Genomic DNA, 27,608 nt, shown 5'->3' on the forward strand with positions numbered 1-27,608 from the left:
TTCCAAGCATTGCTATCAGTCAACGACAACGTGGCATATACTTTCATTTTCGGCGGATACAGAAATTGTTCCCCACCTCCTCTAACTTGACTGTAGTTCCACTAATGTCCACTAGATGTAGCTATTAGATCAGAAAACAGAGCAGCAGAAAGTCTCATAACAGATTCTTTTTTCAGAATCAGAATCACTTTTATTTGCCACAGTATGCAAGTTACATACGAGGAATTTGTCTTAGTGTCTGTATGAAGCGTAGCTGTCACATCAATATACAGACATAAGAAGTAGGAAGATAACTAAAGACAATCACAAAGTTGCAAGTGCAATCAAATCGAGTAAATATATACAATATGTAGGCTACATGTTCTGTGGATGATAAATATGAATTTACGTTGGATTTAGATGAGATTTACAGACTGAGTTAAATAAGAGTTTACATTGAATGTACATTAAATTTACAGGCTAAGTTAAATAGGCATTAAATGTGCAGGGAATTTACATGAATTTACAGTCCCAGTTAGACAGGCATTAAATTAGATATGAGTTCCAGTTTTATGGGGGGGGGGGGGTTAAATTGAGTTTAGGAGGAGGTAGTGAGTTTCTGTGTGTGTGTGTGGGGGGGGGGGGTTGTTGGTGAGGTCCTTGGCGGAAGGGGTTTCCGGGCCTTGTTGGTGAGGCTGATGGCGGTTGGGAAGAAGCTGGTCTTGTGGCGGGTGGTTCTGGTCTTGGCAGACCTCAGTCTCTTGCCGTGGGGGAGTGTCTTAAAGAGTTTGTGGCCAGGGTGGGAGGGGTCAGCCATGATTTTGCGAGACCGCTTCAGTGTCCTGGCTGCATGCAGGTCCTGGAGGGATGGCAGGTTGCATCCGATTATCTTCTCAGCGCAGCGGATGATGCGCTGAAGTCTGTTGATGTCTTTGAGAGTGACAGCAGCATACCAGACGGTGATGGAGGAGGTGAGGATGGACTCAACGATGGAGGTGTTTTTGTCATTTCCAAAGGCAAAGCATAGACTAATCGTCAGTCAATCGTAAAAAAAAATACAACAGAAACAAACGGGGGTAGTCTCATAACAGACTGAGATGCGACAGTGTGCTCCAGTCCTTGTCATCAAGACAGGACTGATTAGCAGCTTTGAGAGAAATATTCTGTCCAATCTCTACCAACCAGTAAATCCTCAAAATAACCTTACACTCCCATTAATTTACATTAAGCCACCTCTTAATTCATGCAAAAAAGCCTTGAAATGAATTAAGTCATTGATGGAGATATCTCATCAAAACCTCCATAATTTCTAATTTAGTGTAAAATTCAGACATAAGCCTGTTGTGCATGTGCACAAAAGCAAGAAAAATTCCTTAATTTCTAGTCTTTCTTAATCAAGCCATGAATAAATACCTTATAAACCCATACTAACTTAATGTTATTTTTTAATGGAGAATTAATGTTTGTCTAATCTAATATATTGATATGTAATGCTCAGACCAGTTCAGTGTAGGCTATATGCCATTTGTTGTGAATTAGAGAATTGCTTTGACAGCTATGACAGTTTCCATGTGAGTCACCACTGGGTTCTATCAGAGTATTGAGCATTCATAACACGATTCTGACACTGCATCAGTGCCAGGATGGATACTCAAAGGGCTTGAGAGGCTCATCATTACATCACATCATTTAACAGACGCTTTTATCAAAAGCGACTTACAATATCATCGCAAGATTAACTTCAAACAGCAAAGTCATGATCCCAGGGGTCTTATTTATCAAACTGTGCTTAGGATCCTAAAGGGACTAAAAGAACAACTAACCTATCCAGCGACTGTGGCACATCATGCAATTTCACTGTTCAATTGATAATCAGGCTAATTTTGTCATTGTGGTAATTGGCATTGACCATTTATGGTTGGATTGGGGCAGAGCCACATGTGGAATGTGATTGATAATGAGGTAATTGCCTGCAGCAGATATAGGCACTTGTCTCACAAAATGTGCTTATAAGGGTCAGAATTTACTTAAATTAATGCCCCAAGTTGTTTTGTTTACTTTTTAACCATTGTGTAACTTTCTTTTTTAACATAATTCCTTTTCTGTGGAATACCTTTGCAAGACGACACTAGATTGTGAAACAGATTGGATTGCGTAGACTGTCCTGCCTTTGATAGTTTTACAACTTCTGCAGAAATAACATTATGAAACAATTACAAAGACACAGGAGATCAAACTGTAGCGGTTTAGAAAGCCTCTTTATTGCAATAATACCAACATTTCACAACTCATCTCATGATTTCACTTCCAGAGGTGCAGACAGAAATTTAACATTACAAAAAAATTAAGGATGCAATTCCCCCCACTTCTTTTTTGTTTGGTTTTCCTTGGTTTCTAAAGTGTGAAAGAGCACGATCCTTCTATTTGTGAGCCTTTCTTAGTAACAACACATTCCTCTCACTTCCCAGCAGTGTGAGCCAAAAGAGCACAGCCTGTGAGGGGTTTACTTCATCCAGACCTAAAGCCCTTACATCTAAATATAGCCAGTCACCCGACCGATATACCTTTACTTCATCCAGACCTAAAGCCCTTTCATCTAAATATAGCCGGTCACCTGACCGATATACCTGTGAGGGGTTTACTTCATCCAGACCTAAAGCCCTTACATCTAAATATAGACGGTCACCCGACCGATATACCTGGCCAGACATTTCTACTATCTCCCCATATCAGACTGCCATTCAAGAGTATGGGTCAGGTAGGTTACAGTGCTGAAATACACAACGGTGTCCCCTAATATAAGTGATATGACCTCCCTTTACCTGTGGTGTGTAAAAACCTCAAGCGCTCCACCCCCTCATCAAGCTGTGCCCTGAGAATACAGTGTGTGCTGTGAGTAATAAACTCCCCCACCAAGCCGTTTAAGCTTTACCCTGCACTTTAATAAAAACATTGATAGTAGTAAAGAAACAAACAAAGAAAATCAACACATGCAGAAAGAAAACAACCTTGCACAGTACAACGTAGCTGCATGTAAGGCCTTAGTGTGTGTTGGCATTTTGCGTACAGACTATATGAGAATGTGCCGGGTCTCGTCGATATTTTGAAGCTTCTGTTCGACGTGCATCTGTCCTTTCTATCAATGTTTCGATTAAATGCACCGATGCAGTGGTTTATCACGTCAAGGCTAAAGTTTTACATCTCAGTGCAAAATTAAGAAATTTCAGCACAGTCACAATCAAAAGGCCTAGTGTATACGTGAGTCCAATTGTGTGTTGCCGTACGTCAATTTGTCTCTAAATTAATGGTTTTCACGTTAAATGTGTATCAAATTATCAAGCCCAAAAGCATAGTAGTGGAGTACTAACCACAGCTACAGTATATTAATAGAATACATTTCAGCACGTAAGCCTCCATTATAAACTGAGGCAAGAGAGCGCGAGCAAGAGAGTACTTTCATACTTAACCATTATTAAAAAAAACTTCTGAATAAAATACAAATCTATAGAGTGCGCTATTACTTTGGTCCCCTTCCAGTAATCTGTCTTCATTTATTTATACTTCCTTTGTTTTTCTTTCTTCAATTAGAAAAATAGATCCTAAATCAGGACTATTACAATCAGAATGTTTCCTTATAAAAATATCATTCATTTTCTTTTTTATTTATTTATTTTTCCCAGAGAATGACAAATGAAGCACAAGAAAAGAAATTTGGCCCAAAAATATTGGTGTGAGCGTGTATGTATGTATATGTCAGCATGGTGATTGTCTGAGTTTACCGGCTTCTGTATGTGTGTGAGAGTGTATGGATTGTCACCGTTAAAGAGATCAGAGAGACTTGTCGTGGGACTAGACTTGCAAGAATCAGCCTAAGCCCTGCCTCTGGTTCCTACAATATTCGGATTCGTTTGTGTCCCTCCCCATTCAGGAGGTACATTATGAGTTGCTCAATATATGTCAGTATTTGCGTCTGTCTATTGATGATACAGTTCAATCCTCTAATAAGGAGCAAGTTGGCACCGTGGCTCTTCATTCGGGTTTGGGCTCGGGGGTCTCGCTCTTGGGCTCGCTCTCCTCGTCGCTCTCGATGCCGGCACGGCTGACGATGCGGCGCATGGTGAAGGGCAGGTCGCCGCGCCTGGAGCGGGGAAAAGCAGCAGTGAGAAGGTCAGTTACTTATGGTGAAGTAGTCTTGCAAGGTAAGAGCAAAATGGAGGCCTGGCTAGGTAGGGATAATGTGACGGGCACTTGGTTGTGCTGCACTATCACGTATATATATATATATCACGTGGTTTCTAGTTTAAATATGCATTAACTTTGCAGCAGTGTCCACTATGTCTTCCTGAAGACTGTAAATGCATAGCTATCTCCAGAGTTTCTACAGATTTACCATTTCAAAATATCTAAATGGTTTTCATGGAATTGTCAGTTCTGCTCTCTGCTATAATGTCCTGTATTAGCAAACACTGCAACAGGAAGTGAGCTGGGGTTCACTTTACAATGTTTTTGTTGTCAAGTTAAAACAGAGTCCCCAACCTGAGCTTGCTCTTGAGGGTGCTGACTTCGCGGTTCATGGCGTCTGCTGACTCGGTGGCGTCCTCCAGCTCCCTCTGCAGTTTCCTGCGGTTAGCGTTGGCTCTCTGAGCCTCTTCCTCAGCCTCCTCCAGCTGCCTCTTCAGTTGTTTCATACGAGAGTTCAACTTATCTGCCTAGAAAAGGTAAATGACCACACACAGTTAGATATACAAGATGTAGCCGTCTTCACGACCACCCCCAACAATCTCATCAGTGACGGTATTGAACAATTTGATTAAATCTAGGAATGTGGTGGATATCTGGAGGGTTCAGCACCCCACAGATAAAGACTATTCATTCTATTCCCATGTCCACAAATCTTACAGTAGGATAGACTACTTTTTAATAGATTCTCAGCTAATTCCCCATGTCATCAACACCAAATACCACAACATATTGATCTCTGACCATGGCGCTCTGACTATGTCCCTGAATCTCTCTCTCCCTAAACAAACGTACTCTTGGCGTTTTAATCCAACCTTACTCGCCGAAGAGAGATTCATAGAGCACATTGAGACCAAATTAAAACAGTTTATGGAATTTAACGATAATGGTGAAGTTTCAGACTCCACGCTATGGGAAACTTTAAAGGCAGTTAGTCGTGGGGACATAATCTCGTATGAATCTACTGCCAAAAAAGAAAGACGGAGGCGGCTATTGGAGATCGAAAATGCCCTTTCCGCCCTTGAGGTGGTATATCAGGCTTCAAAATGCTCTGACGATTATAATAAGATATTAAGATTAAAATATGAATATAACTGCATCTTAGGTGGCCAAATAAACACTCTTCTTTTAAAATTGAGGCAAAAACAATTTGAATTGGGAGATAAGCCTGAGGGGCTCCTGGCGCGGCAGCTCAAGGGCGCTCAGGCTTCTAGATCAATCCTCTCCATTAAATCAAAAAGGGGCGCCCTGCTGACTAACCCTAAGGAGATAAATAACCGTTTTAGGGAGTTTTACAGTGAACTCTACTCATCTAAGTGTGATGCCGCCCAGTCAGATTTGAGTGACTTCTTCGACCCTCTGGAAATGCCCAAACTTAGTGATGATGCCAGAAAGGACTTAGACTCTGATTTTACATTGGAGGAAATAACATCTGCTATTAAGTCATTCCCATCAGGCAAAGCAGCTGGCCCGGATGGATTTGGCGCTGAATTTTACAAGAAATTTTGCAACATTCTCGCTCCACTCCTCCTCAGAATGGCATCTAACTCGGTAAAGGACAAAATCTTGCCTAAAACATTGTATGAAGCTAACATCTCCCTCATCTTAAAAAAGGGGAAGGACAAAGCCGATCCGGCTAGCTACAGACCCATAGCGCTTCAAAATTTTTACAGAAAAGTAATCACTAAAATGCTGGCGACCCGGTTAAATAGACATTTGTCATCTATTATTCATCCTGACCAGACAGGGTTTATCCTGAGTAGGTTTTCTTTCTCCAATGTCAGACGTCTCCTTAACACCATATACGCGGATCACAGTAAGACCAGTGGTGCTGCGATTTTGTCACTTGATGCACAAAAGGCGTTTGATCAGGTTGAGTGGCCGTATATGTTTGAGTCACTGCACAGATTCGGGTTCGGTAATTCATTCATATCCTGGGTAAAGCTTATATATGCGAGTCCGGCATGCTCAGTTATAACAAATGGCGACAAGTCAACCAGGTTTCCATTATTTCGTTCGGTCCAGCAGGGTTGCCCTCTCTCGCCGGCCCTCTTCGCCGTCGCGCTTGAGCCCCTTGCCTTAAAAATACGTAGTCACGCAAGCCTTGCAGGCCTTGAGGTCGGAGGTGTCGAGACGCGTATCAGTTTGTATGCCGACGACGTAATAATATACCTGCATAATTCAGAAAAATCTATCCCCCCTCTCCTAGAACTAATCACTTCCTTCGGTAAGCTGTCTGGATACACAATTAATTGGACAAAAAGTGACTTTATGCCTCTCTCTGATCTCTTTACTCCTGGGTTCCTGGAGAGTCTCCCATTCAAATTAGCAAAGGGCCACCTCACCTATCTTGGCTTGACCATACCCAGAGATCCTAAGCTAATATTTAAGTTGAATTTTAGGGATTTTGTTTCAAAACTTAAACAATGTATAGAAAGCTGGAAAATCCTCCCTTTATCCATGATTGGTCGTATAAACTCAATTAAGATGGTTTCACTTCCCAGGTTCCTTTATTTGTGTCAAAGCCTCCCCATTTTTCTTACATCGGCTTTCTTCAAAGAGCTGGACTCCATAATTTTGTCCTATATTTGGAATTATAAGAACCATAGAATTTCTAAAGTTCATCTGCAAAAACCTAAGTCTGCAGGGGGGCTGGCCTTACCAGTGTTTAAGCACTATTACTGGGCTGCCAATGTTAGGGCTCTGATGTTTTGGCGACAAGGAACTCCTGGCAATTTAACTCCCGGGGCCCCTCTGTGGCTAAAAATGGAGGCTGGCTCTATCGCCAGGTCCTCATTGCCAGCCATGTTGTTTTCTAAGCTAGAGGAGCCTGGGACTTTGAAAGGTTTGAGTTTTGTTGTGAAAAACTCTGTCAGAATTCTGAATCAGGTTAAGAAAGTTTTGAATGTACCAGATGTTTCTGTTCACACACCAATCTGTTTTAATCATTCTTTTTTGCCCTCATGGTCAGATAGAATTTGCCATGCCTGGAGTGAAAAGGGGCTGGTCTCCATCAGTGACCTGTATATTGATGGCCAATTTGCATCCTTTGATCTTCTGAAGAGAGCATTCGAGTTGCCCCAAACACATCTTTATAGATATATACAAGCTAGACATTATGTCCGATCCAAGATTCGCAATTTTGAAGTTCTCCCAGATGAACATGTTTTTTTTTAGGTTTTGTTAAGCCCTCCCAACTCCAGGCATCTTATTTCTAAGTTTGTGTGTTTGTTCGCCGATTGCATTAAGGCCCCCACTGAGAGGATCAAAGAGGCGTGGCAGGAGGAACTTGGTGTGGATATGTCTGAAATCATATGGGACAGGAGTCTGTCTGTGGTCCAGCTCTGCTCAGTTAATAGTAGACATCAACTTATCCAATTTAAAGTTGCTCACCGTCTTCATTACTCCAAGCATAGGTTACACAAGATATATCCTTCGGTCTCACCACTATGTGATAGGTGTCGGGTGTCGGAGGGCACACTGTCCCATGCTTTTTGGTTTTGCCCTTCAATATCAGGATTCTGGGCCAAAATATTTGACTGGTAGTCTAAGGCCTACAAAATAGCCCTCCAACTGGAGGCGGAACTCGCCATCTTCGGCTGCTCGGAGTCCTCTTTGCTCCTCCCAACGGCCGTCCAGCAATCTCTGACACAGGGAATGACAGTTGCCAAGAAACTAATTTTGAAGGAATGGAAGTCCTCCTCTCCACCTTCTTTTCAGCTGTGGCTGACAGACATGATCTCAGTTATACGCATGGAGAGACTTAGGTTCCAGAGGTCAAATTCTTTAAGGAAATTTTTCGTTATTTGGGACCCGTTCCTGACCTATTTTGATCAGGCTAAAAGTGGTATTTGAGTTTCTTTTGGATCCTTTGCACAGTATATATATATAGATATATATTTTTTTAATTGTTTTGTAAGCACATTTTGACATTTTGTAGCATTGTAATGTTGAATGTATGTATATGTTTTTTCTTTTCTTTTTTCCTGTTCTTGTTTTGTTTTCTTTATGTTCTGAAAAAGTAAAATAAAATATATAAAAAAAAAAAAAGATATACAAGATGTATTGATAAGCATTCTTCAAGATGTAGGCTACAATTATCACTGACCTTCAGAATACATCTATACTGCTGGGTAGCTGCCCAGTATTGGAGTGTGTGTATATAGTAAAGTGTGTTTATATGTCACCACTTTGTGCTCCAAAGTGACATTTAGTTGACTGGTATTATGGATGACATGACATGCATGCATACAAAAGCTTCACATGTTGAACTACATAATCACAGTAAAACAGAAAGATCAGAATAGAGAGATCAAAATAGCCAGTACAAAGTGTGTGTGATGCGTATTAGCTTGACATTGATGATCAAAAATCTCTGACCTGGTCTTTGTATTGCTCTGTGTTGCGTCTCTCGTCATCCACCTGGAGGCAGACCTCTTTCAGCTTCTTCTCTGTGCGTCTCACCAGCTTGGAGGCCGCCTGCCTCTCCCTATATCAAGAGCACACCATGGGTCAGACTAAAGAAGTCTTATACTATCACAAAGGCTAATGTTACCTAGACATTCTTCTTTGAGCCATGTGTTTATAATTTACGGTTAAACTAATTCAATTATATGTGGTACAGTAGGGTTGTCACAAGAGAAGGATTTCTAACTTAGATACCGATACCCAGGAAAATATTGGTACTCGATACCACGGGGGGGAATGACAACACCTCAATATGCAGAAAAATAAAGGAAGACAGATGGACGGACAGACATGCTTCTCCATAATCTAGGCCTGATAAAACTCATTAAAAACTTTGACCTTACACAGCAGATTACCCTGCTGGTCAGCAGAGCTGCCGAAAATAATCGATTCAGAGATGCATCGCGATGCTTAATAGGACGATTCTGAATCGATTAACAAATATCAAAAATCGATTATAAATTTTTTTTTTTTTTTTTTTATAATCAAATAAAATAGAATGTAAGTACATGCAGTTGTTTATTTTAATTATGGATCATAATACAATGCAATTCCAAATGCACTTTTATTTTAAAAGTAGCCACACAGTGAGAAAAAAGAAAGTGAGAAAAAATAAATCATGTATTGCGGAAAAAGTGATGCATCGATTTAAGATGCATCGCGATGCATCAAGATGCATCGGAGATGCATCGAGATGCATCGTATAATCGAATCGAATCGAATCGTAGACTTGTATAATCGAATCGTATCGAATCGTGAGATCAGTGAAGATGCACAGCTCTACTGGTCAGCAGCCTATCAGAACACTTTTAGCTTGTTGAAGCAACAGATACCCACCAATGATAGGCAGGAAAAAATCAGTAGTATGTTTGATTTTTGATAAAGTTAAGTGTCGATACTGTTGCAAATGAGTATTGTATCCATTAAAAAAAAGAGTAACAATACTTATCGATACCTGTTGCGAATGAGTATTGTATGTTTCAATTCTTTTGCATTGATACTATCAATACGTTTGACAACCTTATTACGGTATATGTTTGTTACTTTGTGTTGAGTACATTTCACAGTTCTATGATAGTTCATGAGAGATTGATGCTATGACTGAGGCTTCTTGGCCCACTCACCTGGTCTCCAGGTCCAGCTGTTCCTCCACCTGGGCGATCTTTGCCTCCAGGGCGGCGATGCTGGCCTTGTACTTTGACTTGACGGTTCCCTCCAGCTCCTGCAGCTTCAGCTTCAGCTCCTTGTTCTGACGCTCCAGCTGGGAACGGGCCCCCTCAAGGCGCTGGGAGGTACTGCGCTCTGCAGTCAGCTCCACATTCATCTGGTCGGTCTAAACGAGGGTGGCAGGCAGAGACAGAGTTTGTGATGAATACAGTATTGTGGCTGATATAGGTTTTCAAAAGGATTACCAAAATAATAGTTTCCCAACCTAATTTTGACTGTGTTGCAGAAACAACACTAAGAGTAGTTCGTCATCCTCCTAAAGAACTATGAAACTCTCATTGGTGAGTCTTAAAGTAATTGCTCACCTTTTTCGCATTCTGTTATTAATCTGTTATCTGTTAATTGTAATTTCATTCACTTAGCATATTCAGTGCTGAATGCTGAATCACAACAACAATTACCATTCATTTTTAGTTGTTGATTGTTCAATGTTTTGTGTTAACATTCAATATGTTTGGACCAATTTCATGTTACCAAAAAATACAATTCCCATTGGCATGTTGGAAAAGTCTCTGAAATAGCATAGAGACCATAGAACACTGAATGTTGGAAAAGTCTCTGAAATAGCATGGAGACCATGGAACACCAAATCTCTCCTTTAAAACTCAAACTAATGAAAGTGTTTTAGGTGGCTTGGCAGCTCTTTAAGGCAGGGTGACACTATAAACAGGAAGCTCAATGCTTTAATTGCAGTTTGGGCTTCAAAAGGCTGATTTGACACAGTCTTCAGTCTACAGACCTGCAGCAGGGCTCTCTTCAGCCGGTCATTGACCAGTTCCGTGTTGCACTGCTCCTCCTCTAGCTCCTCCTCCAGCTGAGCAATGCGCGCCTCCAGCCTCCTCTTCTCCTCCGCAATCAGGGCACTGTGAGCCGGAGAGGAGAGAGGAGGGAAAGGGGAGAGGGATACAAGGAGGTTGACCAAAATAGAAAAGCAGGTCATTAGCGGGCGATGCAGACAGTGACACAGCAGTAATGTTAAAAATGAGAGAAGATGCATCTTACTTTTTACTGGCCTGGTTATTAATCTCATCCTGCAGCTCGTCTCTCTCCTGCTGGGCCTGTCTCTTCACCCGCTCTGCAGCCGCCAGCTCCTGAAGAGGGACAAACAAATAACAATTGATTAAAGCAGTGGCTCTCAACCTGTGGCACGGGTACCACTTTCATATGGTGGTCATTTCTGAGGTGGTGCTTTGTGTGTAAAAAGGTTGACAACCACTGGATTAAAGTGCGTGAGAGCGCTAGCAGCAATTGCCTTCCGTAATTTAGGTTTACAATGACAGATGGGGTAAAACTGGTTTGAGTGAACCCAATACATAATAATATCAGGGTTCCTGCCTACATATTTTCAATTAATTTTTTTAATACTTTTTCCAGGCCTTGATTTGTTTTGAAAATTTTGTCTGGTGTTCAATAGGATTCACACAGATAAGACATCTTGCCCCTGCTAACTAGGACATACTGTAGATCAGAACTGGGCATTATACGGCCCGGGTGATGGTTCTGCCTGGCCCGGGAGGTGTATGACAAACCACACCATTTTACTTACGAAGCTATACAAATCGAATGAGATGACCTAAATTGGCTGTTTTAAATGATTTCAGTGATTTTCAATATAATAAATGCTGAAGAATAAGTGCCCAGTATATTTTCTATGATTTAATCTAGTAATAAAATTAGAGGTTACCGCATGACAAAAAACTATTGGCCCCCGGGAACAATCTGGTTTCTGGGGGAAATAATTGCCCACCCCTGGTATAAATTAAGATTGTTCTTCACAGCGACAAATATCAGGATATGTGAGATGATAGCCAGAGGTCCCACATTGTTTCCATTTAAAAATTCCATATTTTTCCCAGACCCTAATGTTCTTGACTGGATGTGATTTTGGTGGGCATTTGATATAATGTGTGCTGACAGCGGGTGGGTAATAAGAGCGTCCCTCTATCTGAACATCATTATTCTCCACGTCAACAAAAACTGTGGAGTCAAAGTGGGTCTACAACAACATAAAAGCTATAATTATGTGTATCGGACTTGACCCACAACATTTCCCCTACTTTTCTAGACATTTCTTTCACATTCTGAAACTATTCAAGACCTGGAAATGATCAAATTCATTCCCAATAATTTTCCAGATGTGTGTAGGAATCATGTATACAGTCTAATCATCCTGTGTTGGTTGGGCACACGTTAGAGGGAGGGGGAACAGAATAGGAAGTTGAAGAGTTGTGCTGACCTCCTGCATCTGGATCATGTCAGCCTCCATGCTCTTCAGCTTCTTCTCAGTCTCCTTGGCATGGGCGAGGATCTCCTCTCTGGACATACGAGTTTCCTCAAGCTCCCTGAGGAGCTCCTTCATCTGGGCCTGGAGAGAAAAAGAAAAGGATGAAGAGCAACGTTGAGTCACACTGCACACAACAAGAGGCCTTAATAGACTATTATGGTTGGTATTTTGACATTTAATTGAGCTGATACAGACAGATATTTCAACGAGTGCGCACTCACTTGGAGTTTCTTCAGCTGTTTCAGGGCCTCGTCACGGTTCTTGTTGGCCATGTCGATGGCTGCCTCCAGTTCCTTCAGGTCCAGCTCCAGCTTCTTGCGCGCTGCCACGGCAACAGAACGCTGCTTCCTCTCATCCTCCAGCTCCAGCTCCATCTCCCGCACCTGAGGGACACATTCACTTTCAGCCACATCCCGTGATGGAAAGCTACCTAACTGCCTGCATGCACATGTCCTCTACTTGCCTTCAGTCAAGTCATTATTGATTCTATTTAGACAATTACTCACTGACTAAAATGGCATATCTTAGTCAGCAATATTTGTTGATGAAAATGTGTCACCTGCAGCAGCTCTTTAACAATTTCATTGGTTAAAAAAAGAGCACCACTGCATTAATGTAGATTCCAATTGCAACATTTCTTAGACATTACACAATTTAATTAGTGACCTGGGAACTGCAAACATTCACATATGGAGCTGTCTCATTTAGGAATGCGTGTCATATGTTAATGTCTGTCTGTGATCAGATAATAATATATAATGTCTCCATTGATAATGACTTTTTGTTATGGTTATCATCTTGGAGTGTTTTCTATTTCATCATATTTTCATCAGTAATAGTTAACATAAAAATGGTTAAGGATATTATTGGAAGTGGAAACTTAAAGTACACAAGTGAGGGCGGGATCAGCATGTATGTATCCCATCAGTACCTGTTTGACCAGCGCCCTCTTCTTCTCCTCGCCCATCTCGTCTCGTCCGGCCAGGTCCCTCTCATACTGGGCCTTCATGGCCTGCATGTTGACCTCCAGACGGAGCTTGGCGTCCTCCGTGGCCTGCAGCTCGTCCTCTAGCTCCTCCAACTGGGTCCTCATCTCCTCCAGCTGCTGCTCCATGCCACGCTTGGACTTCTCCAGCTCGTGGACCTGCAGGACAGGGGAGAGGAAGGGCAACAATAAGGATTAGAGAAAAGATAGGTCAGGTGGATGGACCGTGCAGACGATTGGTGTTCCATCTCAAATGTTCTCAACGTTCGTTGAGCGCCTGCTGTACAGTCGCACGTCATCTGATTCTGTGCTATACACCAAGGATATATTGAGCACAAAATTAAGTTATTTGTCAAAAAATATTTGGCGAACAGTGTGGCTAATTATCATTGTCAGGGCAGGACTCAAACATATGAAATACCCTAAAAAATGACAAAATACACTTTAAGAGCACAAAGTAACACAAACCTACAAACATCTTTGTAAACATTGGAAAGCTGGGTCGACTTACATTCTTGCCAACATCATCCTTGGAAGATACCAGGTCCTCCATCTCAGCCCGCAGCAGTTTGTTGTTGCGGTCCATTTCATCCTTGAGGTCCATCAGGGTTTCCAGCTCACGAGTCAAAGCCAGGGCACGGGTCTCCTTCTCTCTGGCCTCCGCCTCAGCTCGGTCACGCTCCTCCGCATAGCGTGCAGAGATGTTCTTCTCCTCTGCCAGCATCTACAGAAGGTCAGAGAGAGAAAAATAATTAAAATCGGTTTGTGAAGCTATGATGGTCTAGATATGATATCACCTTCCAACTTAATATTCTTCACTTCTGTTGGTTTTTGTGTACTACTAGCATGCCATCTTTATACATCTCACCTGGTCAAACTTTTTCTGCTTCTTCTCCAGGTTGGAGACAATCTGTCGGAGGTGGTCCTGGTCGACAAGCAGGTCGTCCAACTCCTGCTGGAGACGAGTCTTGGTCTTGTCTAGCTTCTCGAAGGCGGAACACTTCTCCTCCAGGCGCTGGTTCACTCCCTCCAGGTCCCTTTGAAGCCTCTTCTTTCCCTCCTCAGCGCTCTCCAGGCAGCCCGCATCCTGGTCTGCCCTTTTCTTCATTTCAGTGAGCTATAGGGGAAGTGGTACAGTCACTCAAAAGCCCAAAGCTGTGTTGTGCTTCATAACGTGCTGGTTCAAGTGTCAATATAAAGTGAAAGTTTCTAGTTTCTAGATATTAATCCAAGGGATACGCTTAAGCGTTTCTTTTTACCTGAGCCTGCACAGCGAAAAGCTGCTTCTCTACGTTCTTCTTGGCTTCTTCCTCCTCTTCCAGCTGTTCTCTCATGCCATTTTGTTCGTCCTCCAACTGACGCAGACGTGTGTTGAGCGACAGCTTCTGGCGCGTCTCCTCCTGGAGCAGTTCCTGTTGTGAATATTAAATAAACTGAATATTAGAAATTTGACAGACTGTGTCAAACATCTCATTTGTTCCAACAGTTGATACAGATATACAGGATGCTTTGGTTTGGAGATTCTTCATTCCAGTGTGGCAAAAAGGATTTTTCTTGTAAAATAAGTTTTAGACCACAGCCGTGCGATGTGTGAAAGTATAGAATGCCATAAAAAAGCATGTAATGTCTTGTTTGGTGGTAGCATACCTGGACATCCTGCAGCTGGGACTCCACAGCGGAGCAGTCTTTGCTTGCCTTGACGGACTTGCCCTCCACCTCACTCAGCAGGCCACTGACATTATCCAGCTCAGCCTAGCGGGAAGACATACGAAAACAGATTGATACAGACACATGTTTGCATCCCATAAAAAGGATAAAAAGCTCACTTAAAAACGCATCACTGATCAGTCCTTCCTAGGAGTCGTACCTGCATCTTGGCTACTCTCTCAGCCAGCTCCATCCTCTGGCGCTCGCTCTCTGTATGTTTGACCTGCAGTTCCTGGACCTGGCCTTCGGCCTTCTTCCTCCGATGCTCAGATTCTCCCTTACCCTGCATCAGTGTCTGCAGCTCAATGGCCAGCTCATTCCTCTCAGACTCCAGGGCCTGCTTGGCCTTGTCCACTGAAACTTTGTTCTGCAGGGAAGGAGAAGCATTACAATGAGTATCTGCAGTCAAGAACACGAGTATGCATTAAGAGGGAATATAAAAACATGTAATTGGAACATTGGCTTTGTAAATGATTTAAATTACCCTCTTAGCCTGCTCCAGCTGCTCATTGAGCTCGTCAAAGGCCTGGCCGTGCTTTTGTCTCATCTCAGCCACTTGCTGTTCATGGACTTTGGCTTCATCCTCCAGAGTCTTCTTCAGTTGAGCCACCTCTGTCTCACGCTTGGTCCTGAGTAGGGAGAGCAGACAGAAGTAAGTCTTCTTGTGTCGAGATGTATAATTGGAATCAAATGACATAAAGATACATTTGTAATGTAATATGGGGTGATAGGTAGCAAATTCAACTGTTGCAACTGGGACCGGGACCAGGCCCTGGTCAAATATGTCTACCTGAGTTCCTGCTGAGCAGCGGTGGAGTCCAGAGTGTCTTCCAGCTCCGTCTTGAGGGCCTCCAGTTCCTCTCCCAGGTCCCTGCGGTGTTTCTCTGCCTTGGTGCGGGCCTGTCTCTCCAGCTCCAAGTCCTCCTGCAGTTCAGAGAGCTGAGCCTCCATCTCGCGGATCTTTTTCTGGGCCAGGTTCTTCTGGGCTGCCTCCTCCTCAATCCTGAAGGTAGGAATAAGTCAACAAAAATAAGTGAAAACCACCCACACAACAGCCCAACACTTTCCTAAGGGACCATGTTGGAAATACGTGTTCACACTTTTACATGTCATCCCCTTGGATTTTGTTGTCTTCTATACAAATAAAATAAAATCGAATTATTCGGATGTGGTGCAGGAATCAATCAACTCCAAGAGGAATTATCACATCATTAGTCATAATATAACCTGACCTCCCACAAATTACAACAAAAACAAGCTCAATGGATTTTGGATCCTCAATATGTTCTGAATGAGACAGACAAAGTCCTAAGGAATTGTATGAAAACAAAGTATTGAAAATCATCTACGGTAAATATGATCATACCAAAATGTTTTTGCTCCAATTTGTGGGAAATTTACCCACATTTTTGAGTAAAATGCCTCGACTATAACATCAGAATGATCAAAGCAACAATAATTAATGTCTACATCGTGCAACTGCTGATGTTGCAGGATCAAGAAAATTCTGCAAGATATCAATGGGGTTTTGATAAGAAAAAACCCAACTACAGTAACACCCCCAAAAGGACCAATATCTTTGAAACTCCAATTCACAATACAACCCATTTTGCTCTAGGATTTTCACTTTCACTCTAACACACCTGGCCAGAGCTGCCTGGAGCTCCTCCTCCTTCTTGGCCAGCTGGGCACGGAGCTCGGCAATCTGGGCCTGAAGCTCCGCTATCTGGTCATGGAGCTCGGTGGAGTCGCCCTCCAGCTTACGCCTGTTCTTCTCCAGCTCCTGGCGCCCCTTCTCTTCTCTGCGCAGGCGGTCTAACAGAAGAAAGAAGACGAAACAATGAATATTTTTTTTTTATTGATAAAGAAGATATTATTCAAAGTTGGAGACATAGCTAACATCGTGCCCTCTTCAGTCTTAATGTAGGTTCAGTGTAGGAGCAGTGTGATCTATAGTGGCAATCATGGAAGTTGTGTTTGTGTTGTGTGTTTTTCACTTACCCTCCAGGTCAGTGATCATGGCCTCGTGTTTCGTCTTGAGCTTCTGCAAGCTCTTGGACTTCTCCTCCTCTTCTGCCAGGTTTGTGGTGAATTCTGAGATCCTCTCCTCCATCAGCTTCTTCTCCTGTATTCACAAAAATGGTAAAATATTTACCTTCCATGAGCGTGCACACCTTATTTCTTATAAGATCTCAGAGTAAGGAGAGGAAATGAGTTAAAACAGCACCTTAGAAAGGGTCATTACATTACTCTGGGTCATTGTACTTTCGCCAGTGTATTTAAACCAAGAGACAACCTGTAATCAATCTATTCCGATTATCCAGCTTTACTTTTAGCTGAGGTGAACAATTGTAGTTCAGTTCATTCTGACCTTCACGAGTTTGTTGTTCTGGTCATCCAGCACCATAACCTCTTCGTCCACCTTCTTCATCTTTGCCTCCAAGGTGACCTTCTCCAGCTGGAGTCTCTGTCTGGCAGCCTCCTCCTCATCCAGCTGCTGCTCCAAATCCTGTATACAGACAGAGGAAAGGGGGGTTGTCAAGACAGGACATAGCAAGTGGGTCTATCCCACACAAACCAGGCACTGAGTGAGTGTCCTGCATCATGTGTTTACGTATACATGAGCTAGCGGAGTGCGGAGCGTATTATGAACTTCCCGAGTGTCCCAGAGGCTCCCTCTGCCTACTCACAGTGATATTCTGCTGCATCTTCTTCTTTTCTGACATCAGATGAGTGGCACGCTCCTCCTCCTCCTCCACACGGGCCTCCAGGTCGTGGAGGATCTCCTCCAGCTCCTGCTTCCTGGCAGCCAGACGGGACCTCATCTCCTCAGCCTCGGCACACAGCTCGGTTTCTGCCTGAAGCTGCTCCTGCAGGGCCAGCTTCTCTGCACCCAGCTAGAGAGAGCAGTAGGGCACAACTGTTACTAAGAGGTTAGCAGAATACTTGCTTTAAAACATTGAGATTTATAGACTTGATGACTCTACTATTATAGCACATCAGTCATGTAATCTCAAGACCTCATAGCTGAAAACCCAAAACATTACTTTATTGGCATGCATCAGGGATCAACACTACTACAAGCACTACACTCTCCTCCATTGTCCATCAATGGATGCTATATATTTGATCTGCATTCTGAACTCTGCTTTGTAAATGTTACAGAAAATAAACTCAACTGAGAATTCTGTTTGTTTACCTGCTGCTGTTTGACCTCCATCTCCTTGAGCTGGCCCTCAGCGTGCTGGTGCTTCTCCTTCACCTTACTCAGCTCGTCGTCCTTGGCCTGCATCTCCTCCTCCTGTCTGCTTACCTGTAGCAGGGGCTTCACCTGGGGGCAGAGGAGAGCAAGTGGGAGAGTTAGAAAGGAGAGGCGGAGAACATTGCATTGCAGAGCATATCTGCATGGAGATTGGGAGTTTACAGAAACCAAGCACTTGACTAAGATGCTGTAGCTTAGAGGGGACAGAGCTTTTTCAGTCGCGGCCCCCAAGCTCTGGAACGACCTTCCCCTGCAGATTAGGCAAGCCCCTTCTCTGGCCATTTTTAAAACCTCTCTTAAAACGCACTTTTATTCTTTGGCTTTTAACATAGCATGAGACCTCTGACCCCGTGCTCCCCCCCCCCCCAGTTTTTCCTGCTTTGTGTGTTGTCATTGTATACTGTGTTTTTAGCTACTGTTTTATTTATTACCTATGCACTGTACAGCACTTTGTGGCAGCTGTAGTTGTTTGAAATGTGCTCTATAAATAAAGTTGAGTTGAGTTGAGTTGAGGAAGAGGAAGACTTGAGTTTAATTACCTTAGTGAAGAGTCTCCACCATTGCCAGTTCCTGAGTTTGAGATAGGCAGCACAATTCCTCTGGATCACCTTCATAGCAGTCAACTGTTGCTGCCTCTTGGCAAAGGCCCTGCAAAGCAATATCAAACAGGTCAGGTGAATTGGAGACTCCATAGGTGTGAACTTGACTGCGAGTGTTTGATGGAGTATGGTATATAAGTATGTATATGACCTCCATATCATATAGTATATATTGAGCATGTACAGTATATGATGTAGTATGGTATATAGAGTATAGTGATGTAGGTATAGGAGATATATATACTGTATATATGATACTTATGTTAAACCATTTGAGACATGTTTGTGATAAAGGGCTTTAAAAATCAGCTTGACATGAACATGTCTGCATCATATAAGTCACTGAGTACTGTATTATAATAAGGCACAGCAGTGAAAGATGCCATGTTGGTGCCTAGCTACATAGAGATGGTTCATCAAAGCAAATCAAATGTACATTTTGCTTCAAATAATTTTGTAAGTTAACTATTGACCTGGATGATGATAAGGTTGGTCATAAATTGATCATGATGAGATGGTCTCCTTACTTGCGGGCAACGTAACCTCTGCACCAGGCCTGGAAGCTGATGATGACGTCTGTGATCTTCATGTCTCTCTCCTCCTCCAGGTGAGCAAGGACTCCGGCCCTGAAGAAAACTTTGCTCTGGCCGATCCTGTACAGGTTGGAATCCAGCTCCAGGCTTTTGATCTGACAGGACAGGAAGCACACACTGATCAAGCCCACTGCAGTGTTTTATTTGTGTCCAACCTAAACATTGTGTTCCAGGGTGTAGCTAGAATACTGTATAGCCTTACCATGAGCACGCAGGCCTGCTTGCCATCCATGAAGCCCTTGGGGATGGAATTGGGAGTGAGGATTTCATACCTGGGAGAAAGACAGATGTTAGGCTGGCATGAATGTGTTTGTGGAGGTCTCGTATCCCGTCAGCAAGACATTAACGTGTGTGAAATGTGTGGGTTTTCCTTCATTACCGTTGTCTGAACTCCTGGAAGACGATGCGGTTGGGGAAGCCCTGTCTGCAGATACGGATCCCCTCCAGGACACCGTTACACCTTAGCTGGTCCAGAACCAGGTGGGGGTCCAGTTTACCAGCCTGTGGAAGGGGGGGGGGGGGAGATTGGAGAAGGAAATTAGCTGATTAGCAGTGTGGCCAAACAGCCAACACAATACAAAATATGTTTAATCTAAAAACATATCGCATTAGTGCAAATTTTGCTTTAGGTGGAGTATGGCCTCACAAATCCACATGGGTGATTGGGGATCTACAAGCGGGAGACATGCATTTCCCAAACTACACTAAAGCTCATGCCACACCAATCAAACATTTTACAACAAACACAGACAAACACAGATGTTTGTTTGGTGTGGCATGGCTGGCTGTCCTAGTTTGGAGAAGTTTGGTCAGATTCCACATGTTCAATCCTTGTTTGTCCGTGTTCCAATCAAACAACTACCGCAAACATTCTTAACAATGTTGGCAGTTGTTGGAGAATGTTTGATTGCTGTGACATGGGCTGCTGATAAACCAAACCAAACCCCGCTTTTTCACAGCCTGTCGCCGGCTCCCAGCTGAGAATAATGTAACTTTTCAGAAAGACGCTGGTGTCGGCAACTAAATCATATGGAGGGGCTATCGCAGCGGAGACGGAGGGGCTCAATTGTGGCAGCAGATTGACTGCTGTTCACAGGCACAGCTAACGTTATGCTTCATGCATATCGATGCGATTTCCGTTTCCCCATGACTTCTTCTCTCTTTTTTCCTCGCCTTTCTCTAATCTGGAGAGCACTGTCGCCACCTAATGGGTCCCTAAAATAGCTTTTACACATTCAACATCCACCATACTTTCACAGGAGATGGATCTGGCTTTGATCCACGTCCCACCGTCAAAAAACGCAATTGACGAACATACTCGTCCTTGGCACTCTACGTTACTAAACGAATTGACGAACATACTCGTCCTTGGCACTCAATGAGTTAACAGGTACTAAGAGATTGCTTGTAGCCCTAATGAACATGACGGCCTGTGTACATCTACGGTATCATCTCATTAGCATAAACGCATGTATTTCCCTGGCACCTTTTTCTCGTGGTTGGGGATGATGCAGCGGACAAAGTTGGGGTTGGTGTTCCTCAGTGTGGCCATCAGCTTGGACAGCTGCTCCTTGTACAGCTGGCCCACCGTGCGGAACATGCCCTTGCGGGTCTTAAAGGCACCGGGCAACTCAGACATGCCGGCCACCTTATCCAGACCCACGATGCGGTCCACTGAGAGGGAAGAGCAGGGAATAAAGAGAGAAGGGACATTGTGTGTAAGGTCAGTGGCTTTCTTTCAATCATTTGAATATTTAACCAGGCAAACTCAAACCAAATGCACGTCACAAGAAAGAAAGAATGCGACCACTGTCTCTCCATTCCTCTCAGTAAACATACACCAGGAGAGAAACGAGGTGGATGACGTTCAGAAAACCAGAACCAGTGAAATACCACACAAACACTGAGTGAATGCAGGGGGGGGGGCAGTCACAAAATGCCAGTGAAGCGTGTGGAGATGAGTATCACACCATAACGAGAAAAATTCAGTGCAGTGAGTGTGGGGGTTTGCGTATGTCAGTGAGTGTGGGGGCTTGCTTATGTTTGTATGCAATTGTTAACACTACCAGTTCCTAGTTCTTTGAGTGACTACTATGTGTGATGCACTATTAAAATATGTATGTGTGTGTAACAGGGAGGGTGGCAAACTTTGGCAGTTGCAGTGGGCATGTTTTTTGTTTTTTTTGGTGATGACAAAACCAAACCCATGCAATATATACCCATCGCTGCAGTACCCATGACCAACACCAGGGGTCCCAAACCACACTATTACACAGAGGGAGAGAAGGAGATTTCAATGAAAGAGCAACAAGTGGTAAGGAGACCCGACGACGTCTTCACTGCACATTGAACTGAGGAAAAACAGTTAAAGGCCACAGAAATATCTCGCGTAATTTTACTGGCATCATCTCAAAGATAGCAAAGGGTCAAACTCAAACAAAGACTTGATCAAACAGGAGAAGGCCATGGACACTGGACAGTACAAAACGATTGATGGTGGAAAATATCTTATGTCAAAAGATGTTGACAGACCGATGTGATAGATCACAGGGAGTGAAGAAGAAAGATTGAAAAAAGAAACATGGTCACCTGAGTCTGAGTGTAGAATAGGAAAACGCTGATAAAAATAGGCTCTCTGACAACTCTGTACCTCTGTGACCCAGTAAAAGAGAATGGGAAAAAATGACAGACAAAATGGGGCCATACAGAGGAAGAAATGGATGGAAAGCAAACAGATGGGATGTGAAAGGGTAAAAACAACGGTCCAGGCACCAGACAATAAATATAAGACAGAGAAAAAGAAGGCAACATGAAATGTAAAACCAGGAAAAGGCCCTCATGCAACAACATAACAATTCCCAATGTTAGAGATATCCCCGCAGCAGCAGACGCCACACCTAGTGAGGCAATAAGTCCAGGGTGACCACAGTAAATCATCGTTTGGCTGAACTCACCGTCCTTCCACAGCTCAGAGACAAACTTGTCAGTAGACTGGTTGAGCAGTGAGGCCACGTTGTCATTCAGGGGGTCCATGTTCTTCATCAGCCACTCATCAGCCTTGTAGTCCACCTGAGGATCAAAGAGGGATCGAGGGACACAGGTGAGGTTAAAAGAAAAACGTGTTTTAAGAAATGTATTAGTCCCCGATATCTTTGTGATAGGGCAAAAAAAGATGGATAAGGGAGAAGGTAAGAAAAACTCGGCACAATTCAAAACGGTCAACTTACAATACAATGCTAAAATGGGTCAAATTAATCCAGAGGTGCATGGGATGCACATATGAAAGCAGGGCAAGCAGCCAATGAGAACGGGTCTTCACGCTTTGTTTACCTTGCCAGCGTAATGCATAACGCAGAAGTCGGCCTCGTCCTTCAGTTTCTTGGGCTTGTGGAACTTGGGGTGCGTTCCCTGCTCCTGCAGCACCTTCTCCACAAAGCTCTTGTCTGTGGCCTTGGGGAACCAGCACTCCTCATCCAGCAGAGCCAGAATACCAGGGGGACTGGCCTGGACACAGAAAAGAAAAGAGTGGAGGTCTTCATACATGAGAATACGGAGCCCGTGTTCCACTAAACACAGTGGAAGGATAAAGATGGTCAAGTAGGGAAACAGCAATAGAAGGCCTCAACGTTTAAGAACTCACAGGTTTCTCGATGAGGTCGATGCAGGGCTGCAGGTCGAGGCCGAAGTCGATGAAGCTCCACTCGATGCCCTCCCTCTGGTACTCCTCCTGCTCCAGGATGAACATGGTGTGGTTGAACAGCTGCTGCAGCTTCTCATTGGTGTAGTTGATGCACAGCTGCTCAAAGGAGTTCAGCTGGAAGGAGAGAGATTTTTTTTCATAAACACGGTTGAACAGTAGAAATGAAAACATGTATGAATTAGATTTTGCATGATTTTTGTTATATACATGCATGTATGCACTCATTTTACTGCGTATGTACGTGTGCACTGTACTACAGCTAGGTGTGTTGCAGTCAAGTCACTATATCTCGAGTCCGAGTCAAGTCTCGAGTGCCCAGTGTTCAGGTCTGAGTCCAGGGTCACCAAAGAAGAGTGAGTCGAGTACCCACCATTACACGAGTCCGAGTTACTGAACATGAGCGTGAATCCACATGTAGGTGGAACACATGTGCCTGCTCTTGCACGAAACTGAATAATGTCACTGTATTAATATCAAAAATATTATTCCAAATTATTAAGGCCTAAACAAAACACAGTATTTATCAATTAACAAGTCCGAGTCTCCAACTTCCAAGTCCGAATGCATGAATGCTCAAGTCCAAGTCATAAGTGCTCAAGTCCAAGTCGAGTCACAAGTCCTGAAAATGAGTCCAGGACTCTGACTCTACCACAACACTGCTCGCTAACAGTTTGCTACCTAGTTTACCTCAAAGATCTCAAAGCCGGCGATATCTAGGATGCCGATGAAGGAGGCTCCCTGTCTCTTGGTCTTGTCCAGGGCTTTGTTGATCCTCATGACCAGCCAGCGGAACATCCTTTCATAGGTGGCTTTGGCCAGGGCCTCCACAGCAAACTCTGCCTGCTCCTGGGTCTGGGCCTTCTTGACGTAGTCTCTGCCCACCTTGATCCTGGGTGACAGGATGGCGCTGGTGAAGTCCGTCACGCTCATGCCCATCAGGTGGCACACCTTCTGAGCAGCTGTGGCAGAGGAAGTGGGTCAAAGGGAGGAGATGGGAATGTAGGAGGAAAGAGAGAAGGGGAAGAGAGCAGGATAACACTGAGATGAAAGATAATGTTCAAGACCATTAACCAGTTGAAACGCTTTCCTAATGTGCCGACCACTGTACAAGATGGCGGTATTCACCAGGGCATGGCGAACTATTTCAGGCAAGTAGCCAACAGAGCACTCTGTGTGCGCAGTGGGATAAGGTCGGTGATACCTGTGTTGTCAGGCATGGAGGCCTGGTCTGTGTGACGCTCCTTCTTGAAGCTCATGTTTCCAAGCTGGAGCACAGAGGACACCACCTTCAGCATGCCTGCACACAGACAGAAGCTACCATCACTCACAGGAACATAAACACAGTAATGCCTCTAGGATCCACAGATGATTAAAAGTAGGCAAGTCATACTCAGTAGGAGAAAACAATATTATCTTTTAACTTTTCTAATGTGTGGTCTTCCTTACCAATCTGCTCGTCCTCGGGGATACTCATGATCCTCATGGCCTCCATGGTCTCGGTAAACATGTCCTTGTCCTGCTGCCCAGGAATTGTGACGTTCCCATTGACCAGGAAGCGGTATTTGTTGTAGCCCTCCAGGCAGAGTTCAGCTGAGGGAAAGGATCAAAAGGGATGCTGAAAAACGATGGAGGCGGCGACACACTGAGGAATCCTCACTCTGCTTTGAACACAGTTGTACAATAAGTTGCTTACAGCGCAATTTATCTCCGGCCCCTGTGAGCATGTAGTAGAAGACGTGGAAGGTCCTCTCATCTTTGGCTTGGCGGATGGCACGGGATTTCTCCAGCAAGTCTAGGGGTCAGCAAGTCAAGGACAAGCTTTCTGATACTCTCCAAGCAAACTTGTATGTAGTAGTGTAGTAGTCAGAAACGTTTAAGTTCCCGCAGCAAGCCTGCATGTTTGGAGTCTGAAACTTTGTTTTATGCTTGACAAAAGGAAAAGCATCAAAAGCAGGTTGAATCAATTGAATCAGGTTGTGATTCAATTAAAAAAAAGAAACATGAAGGATACAGGTTTCAATGTTGGCACCGACGATGTAACCGTTGACATCGAAGTTGATTCTGATGAACTTTCCCTGGAAGAGGAAAGAAAAGTCAATTAGCAATTAGGATAAGGTTGAACGCTCCAGTGGGAAAAGAAAAATCAACTTACAAGATGGCCCAAACACAAGAAGCAGCTTTAAGTCTTACGAAACGGGACGAGTTGTCGTTTTTGACTGTCTTGGCATTTCCAAAGGCCTCTAGGATGGGATTAGCCTGCAGCAGCTGCTTCTCCAACTCCCCCTGGTGGAGATAAAGAAAACAGCATGGCAAAAATATTAGACAACACTTTGATCTCGACATCTGCCATGGAAGGAGTGTTTTGTTGAGGGTGAATCCCATTGGTGGCCAGTTACGGGATATTCCTCTTCATTATTTCTCAGTAGAGCGATGCGATCAAACAGGACCTGATGTCTCCCATGGATGACTCAATGTTGTGCATTGTGATAACTCCATATTGCCATGTGCTATTCATTTACCACAGCATCATCTCATTGTTGAGAAACCATTAGTTCTGTTCTTCAGATAAATAGCTATGTTGACATAGTGGTGTCACGTTTAATTGTTTACACATGGGACTTATTTCCGAGATGAGGGGAAAGAAAGGGGACAGCATGCAGCAGTGTACAAAATATAACAAAACAAGGAGGGATACCAGATATATATACCTACCTTCGATACAAACGCACATTGCACTCAAGCATTTACCAACACATAGTGTAATGTTAGTGCCCAAAATCCGCAAACACCCTCATCAGTAACCCTTCACCTTTGACCCAGAGCAGAATAACCCAATGAACGCATGCACAGGACAAACTGACCCCTAGCTGCCCAACTGCCCATTCAGCTGAGTTGTCACTTGGCCAAAACATTGCTTACATTAAACCTTTAATTTTCCTTGAAGCTATTCTGGCTTCTGGCTACGTACCTATACAGTGCATAGCCAGAAGCCAGAATAGCCACATGTAATATAAAATCAATCTAATCTTTTATAGTGACATTATTTCCAGCTTTAAAAATAATCTCCAGAAAAACATCAAATAAAGAAAAGCATTAACTTGACATCAGCCTGTGTTTTTGCTGGACAAAGCTTGCCGAGCATGGTGTGCTTTTTCAGCATCGCCCAGTGTCACATTTATACAGTTGCATGCATTTCACACACCTGGGAGATACCCGGGTTTCATGCAAAAGGATTTTCCAACAACTGGCTCCAGATCAGTCGAATCCACCCAACAAAAACACAGAATCGACGCAGGCTAACATCCAACAGCTGCCGTGGCACTGATTTATGGACGCAGTGCATATGGTGAGCGTGGGGAATGAAAATAAGATAAGTCACCTTCTTGTCAACGTCTGAAAGGGGAAAATGTTACTGTCAGGAGTCAGTGGACTTTTTGGCTGTGCTGCAGATCCCATGGGCCTCATTTATCAAGCTTTTCAGAGTGCTGACCCAGGATCATTGGCCAAGCTCGCGTTTTTTATCAAATTCATTACAACAAAACTGATCCTAAAGCAGCGAAATTCCTCTGAGACCCTTGATAAATGTAAACCCCTGATAACCATTAGGGTGTATGTTCAAGACACATAGGCACAGAAACAGGCTGTGACACCACATGTAGGCTAAATGGGATATCAGCGTGTCTGTCCTCCAGAGATGGTGGTATTATGAAAAGGTAATGAATAGGATGTTGGGGAACAGAAATGATATGAACACACACATCGCAGAAGCACATTTTCTCATTTCATTGGCACAAAAGACAGAAGCACACTCAGTCACATTTCTGAGCTCACAGGTGCACACACAGAGTAGCGATTACAAATTCTGAAAAATTCAGCCAGACAGCTATAAAAATAAAAATAAAAAAGACTTACTCCCCAAAACACATCCATCTAGAGACACAGATGACGAATTAATCTACTGATGACACCCCCCCCCCACGCCCACTTATCCTACTATTGTCTGGCTGAATTTTTCACAGCAGGAGATACGCCTGACACACATCTGCGAACAAACTTCCTGCCTACTTCCCATTGGTTGGCAAGAAGACATTTGTCACCTTTGATCCCTCAACACCAAGTGACCCACCACAGAGCACACTCCAGCAGCACAGGGAGACAGAGGGCAGCGGGAGAGAGGGAGGGGTGAGGGAGTGGAGGAGAGGTGGTGGTGGGGGGGTTGGTGGTGGGGGGGTTGGGGGGGGGGGGGTCCACAATGGGGGGTGATGACAGAAGCAGGAGGGGAGTGAATGGAGGGAGAGAGGTAACTCACATGTGACAGGACCGAGCTGTTCTGTTGATGGGAAGAGAGAAATACAACAACCTCAAAAAAGGGAATGATAGATCCTGATGCGGTTTGCATTGAGACGCCCATTGGGAGCTTTCAGCAGCATCTATCATTAGGCTGGCTGGCAAGATAACAGCAGTGCAGCTTTTCCACTGGAGTCTGACATCATGTTTGACTGACTGACTGAGACACTGGGCTAAGTTTCATTTCTCATGAGGAGCTGCAGTCAAGGCAGCAAAGTG

General features: G+C 43.8%; 1 protein-coding gene across 1 annotated transcript in view; it reads right to left on the reverse strand.

Annotated features, from left to right (window-relative positions):
- Positions 1-2,218: 2,218 nt before the first annotated feature.
- The window catches only part of LOC310788297 (myosin-9-like), a 52,309-nt gene continuing 26,919 nt past the window's right edge, over positions 2,219-27,608 (reverse strand). Inside the window, exons 6-41 of the mRNA XM_083649851.1 lie at positions 27,352-27,372; positions 25,233-25,325; positions 25,054-25,117; positions 24,736-24,834; positions 24,489-24,632; positions 24,244-24,339; positions 23,730-24,001; positions 22,983-23,156; positions 22,673-22,846; positions 22,297-22,411; positions 20,829-21,016; positions 19,722-19,843; positions 19,545-19,614; positions 19,277-19,437; positions 18,690-18,798; positions 18,088-18,219; positions 17,579-17,785; positions 17,260-17,397; positions 16,890-17,013; positions 16,532-16,703; positions 15,679-15,891; positions 15,373-15,517; positions 15,049-15,255; positions 14,829-14,933; positions 14,441-14,593; positions 14,050-14,298; positions 13,693-13,905; positions 13,128-13,340; positions 12,418-12,579; positions 12,149-12,277; positions 10,915-11,003; positions 10,652-10,775; positions 9,810-10,018; positions 8,599-8,707; positions 4,516-4,688; positions 2,219-4,117 (exon numbers count right to left, since the gene is read on the reverse strand). Of these exons, the coding sequence (XP_083505977.1) occupies positions 4,009-4,117; positions 4,516-4,688; positions 8,599-8,707; positions 9,810-10,018; positions 10,652-10,775; positions 10,915-11,003; positions 12,149-12,277; positions 12,418-12,579; positions 13,128-13,340; positions 13,693-13,905; positions 14,050-14,298; positions 14,441-14,593; positions 14,829-14,933; positions 15,049-15,255; positions 15,373-15,517; positions 15,679-15,891; positions 16,532-16,703; positions 16,890-17,013; positions 17,260-17,397; positions 17,579-17,785; positions 18,088-18,219; positions 18,690-18,798; positions 19,277-19,437; positions 19,545-19,614; positions 19,722-19,843; positions 20,829-21,016; positions 22,297-22,411; positions 22,673-22,846; positions 22,983-23,156; positions 23,730-24,001; positions 24,244-24,339; positions 24,489-24,632; positions 24,736-24,834; positions 25,054-25,117; positions 25,233-25,325; positions 27,352-27,372 (5,277 nt within the window). The 3' untranslated portion in view covers positions 2,219-4,008. The remainder of the gene's footprint in view (positions 4,118-4,515; positions 4,689-8,598; positions 8,708-9,809; positions 10,019-10,651; positions 10,776-10,914; positions 11,004-12,148; positions 12,278-12,417; positions 12,580-13,127; positions 13,341-13,692; positions 13,906-14,049; positions 14,299-14,440; positions 14,594-14,828; positions 14,934-15,048; positions 15,256-15,372; positions 15,518-15,678; positions 15,892-16,531; positions 16,704-16,889; positions 17,014-17,259; positions 17,398-17,578; positions 17,786-18,087; positions 18,220-18,689; positions 18,799-19,276; positions 19,438-19,544; positions 19,615-19,721; positions 19,844-20,828; positions 21,017-22,296; positions 22,412-22,672; positions 22,847-22,982; positions 23,157-23,729; positions 24,002-24,243; positions 24,340-24,488; positions 24,633-24,735; positions 24,835-25,053; positions 25,118-25,232; positions 25,326-27,351; positions 27,373-27,608) is intronic.

The sequence above is a fragment of the Poromitra crassiceps genome, assembly GCF_964638095.1.
Source record: "Poromitra crassiceps genome assembly, chromosome: 13".
Lineage (NCBI taxonomy): Eukaryota > Metazoa > Chordata > Actinopteri > Beryciformes > Melamphaidae > Poromitra > Poromitra crassiceps.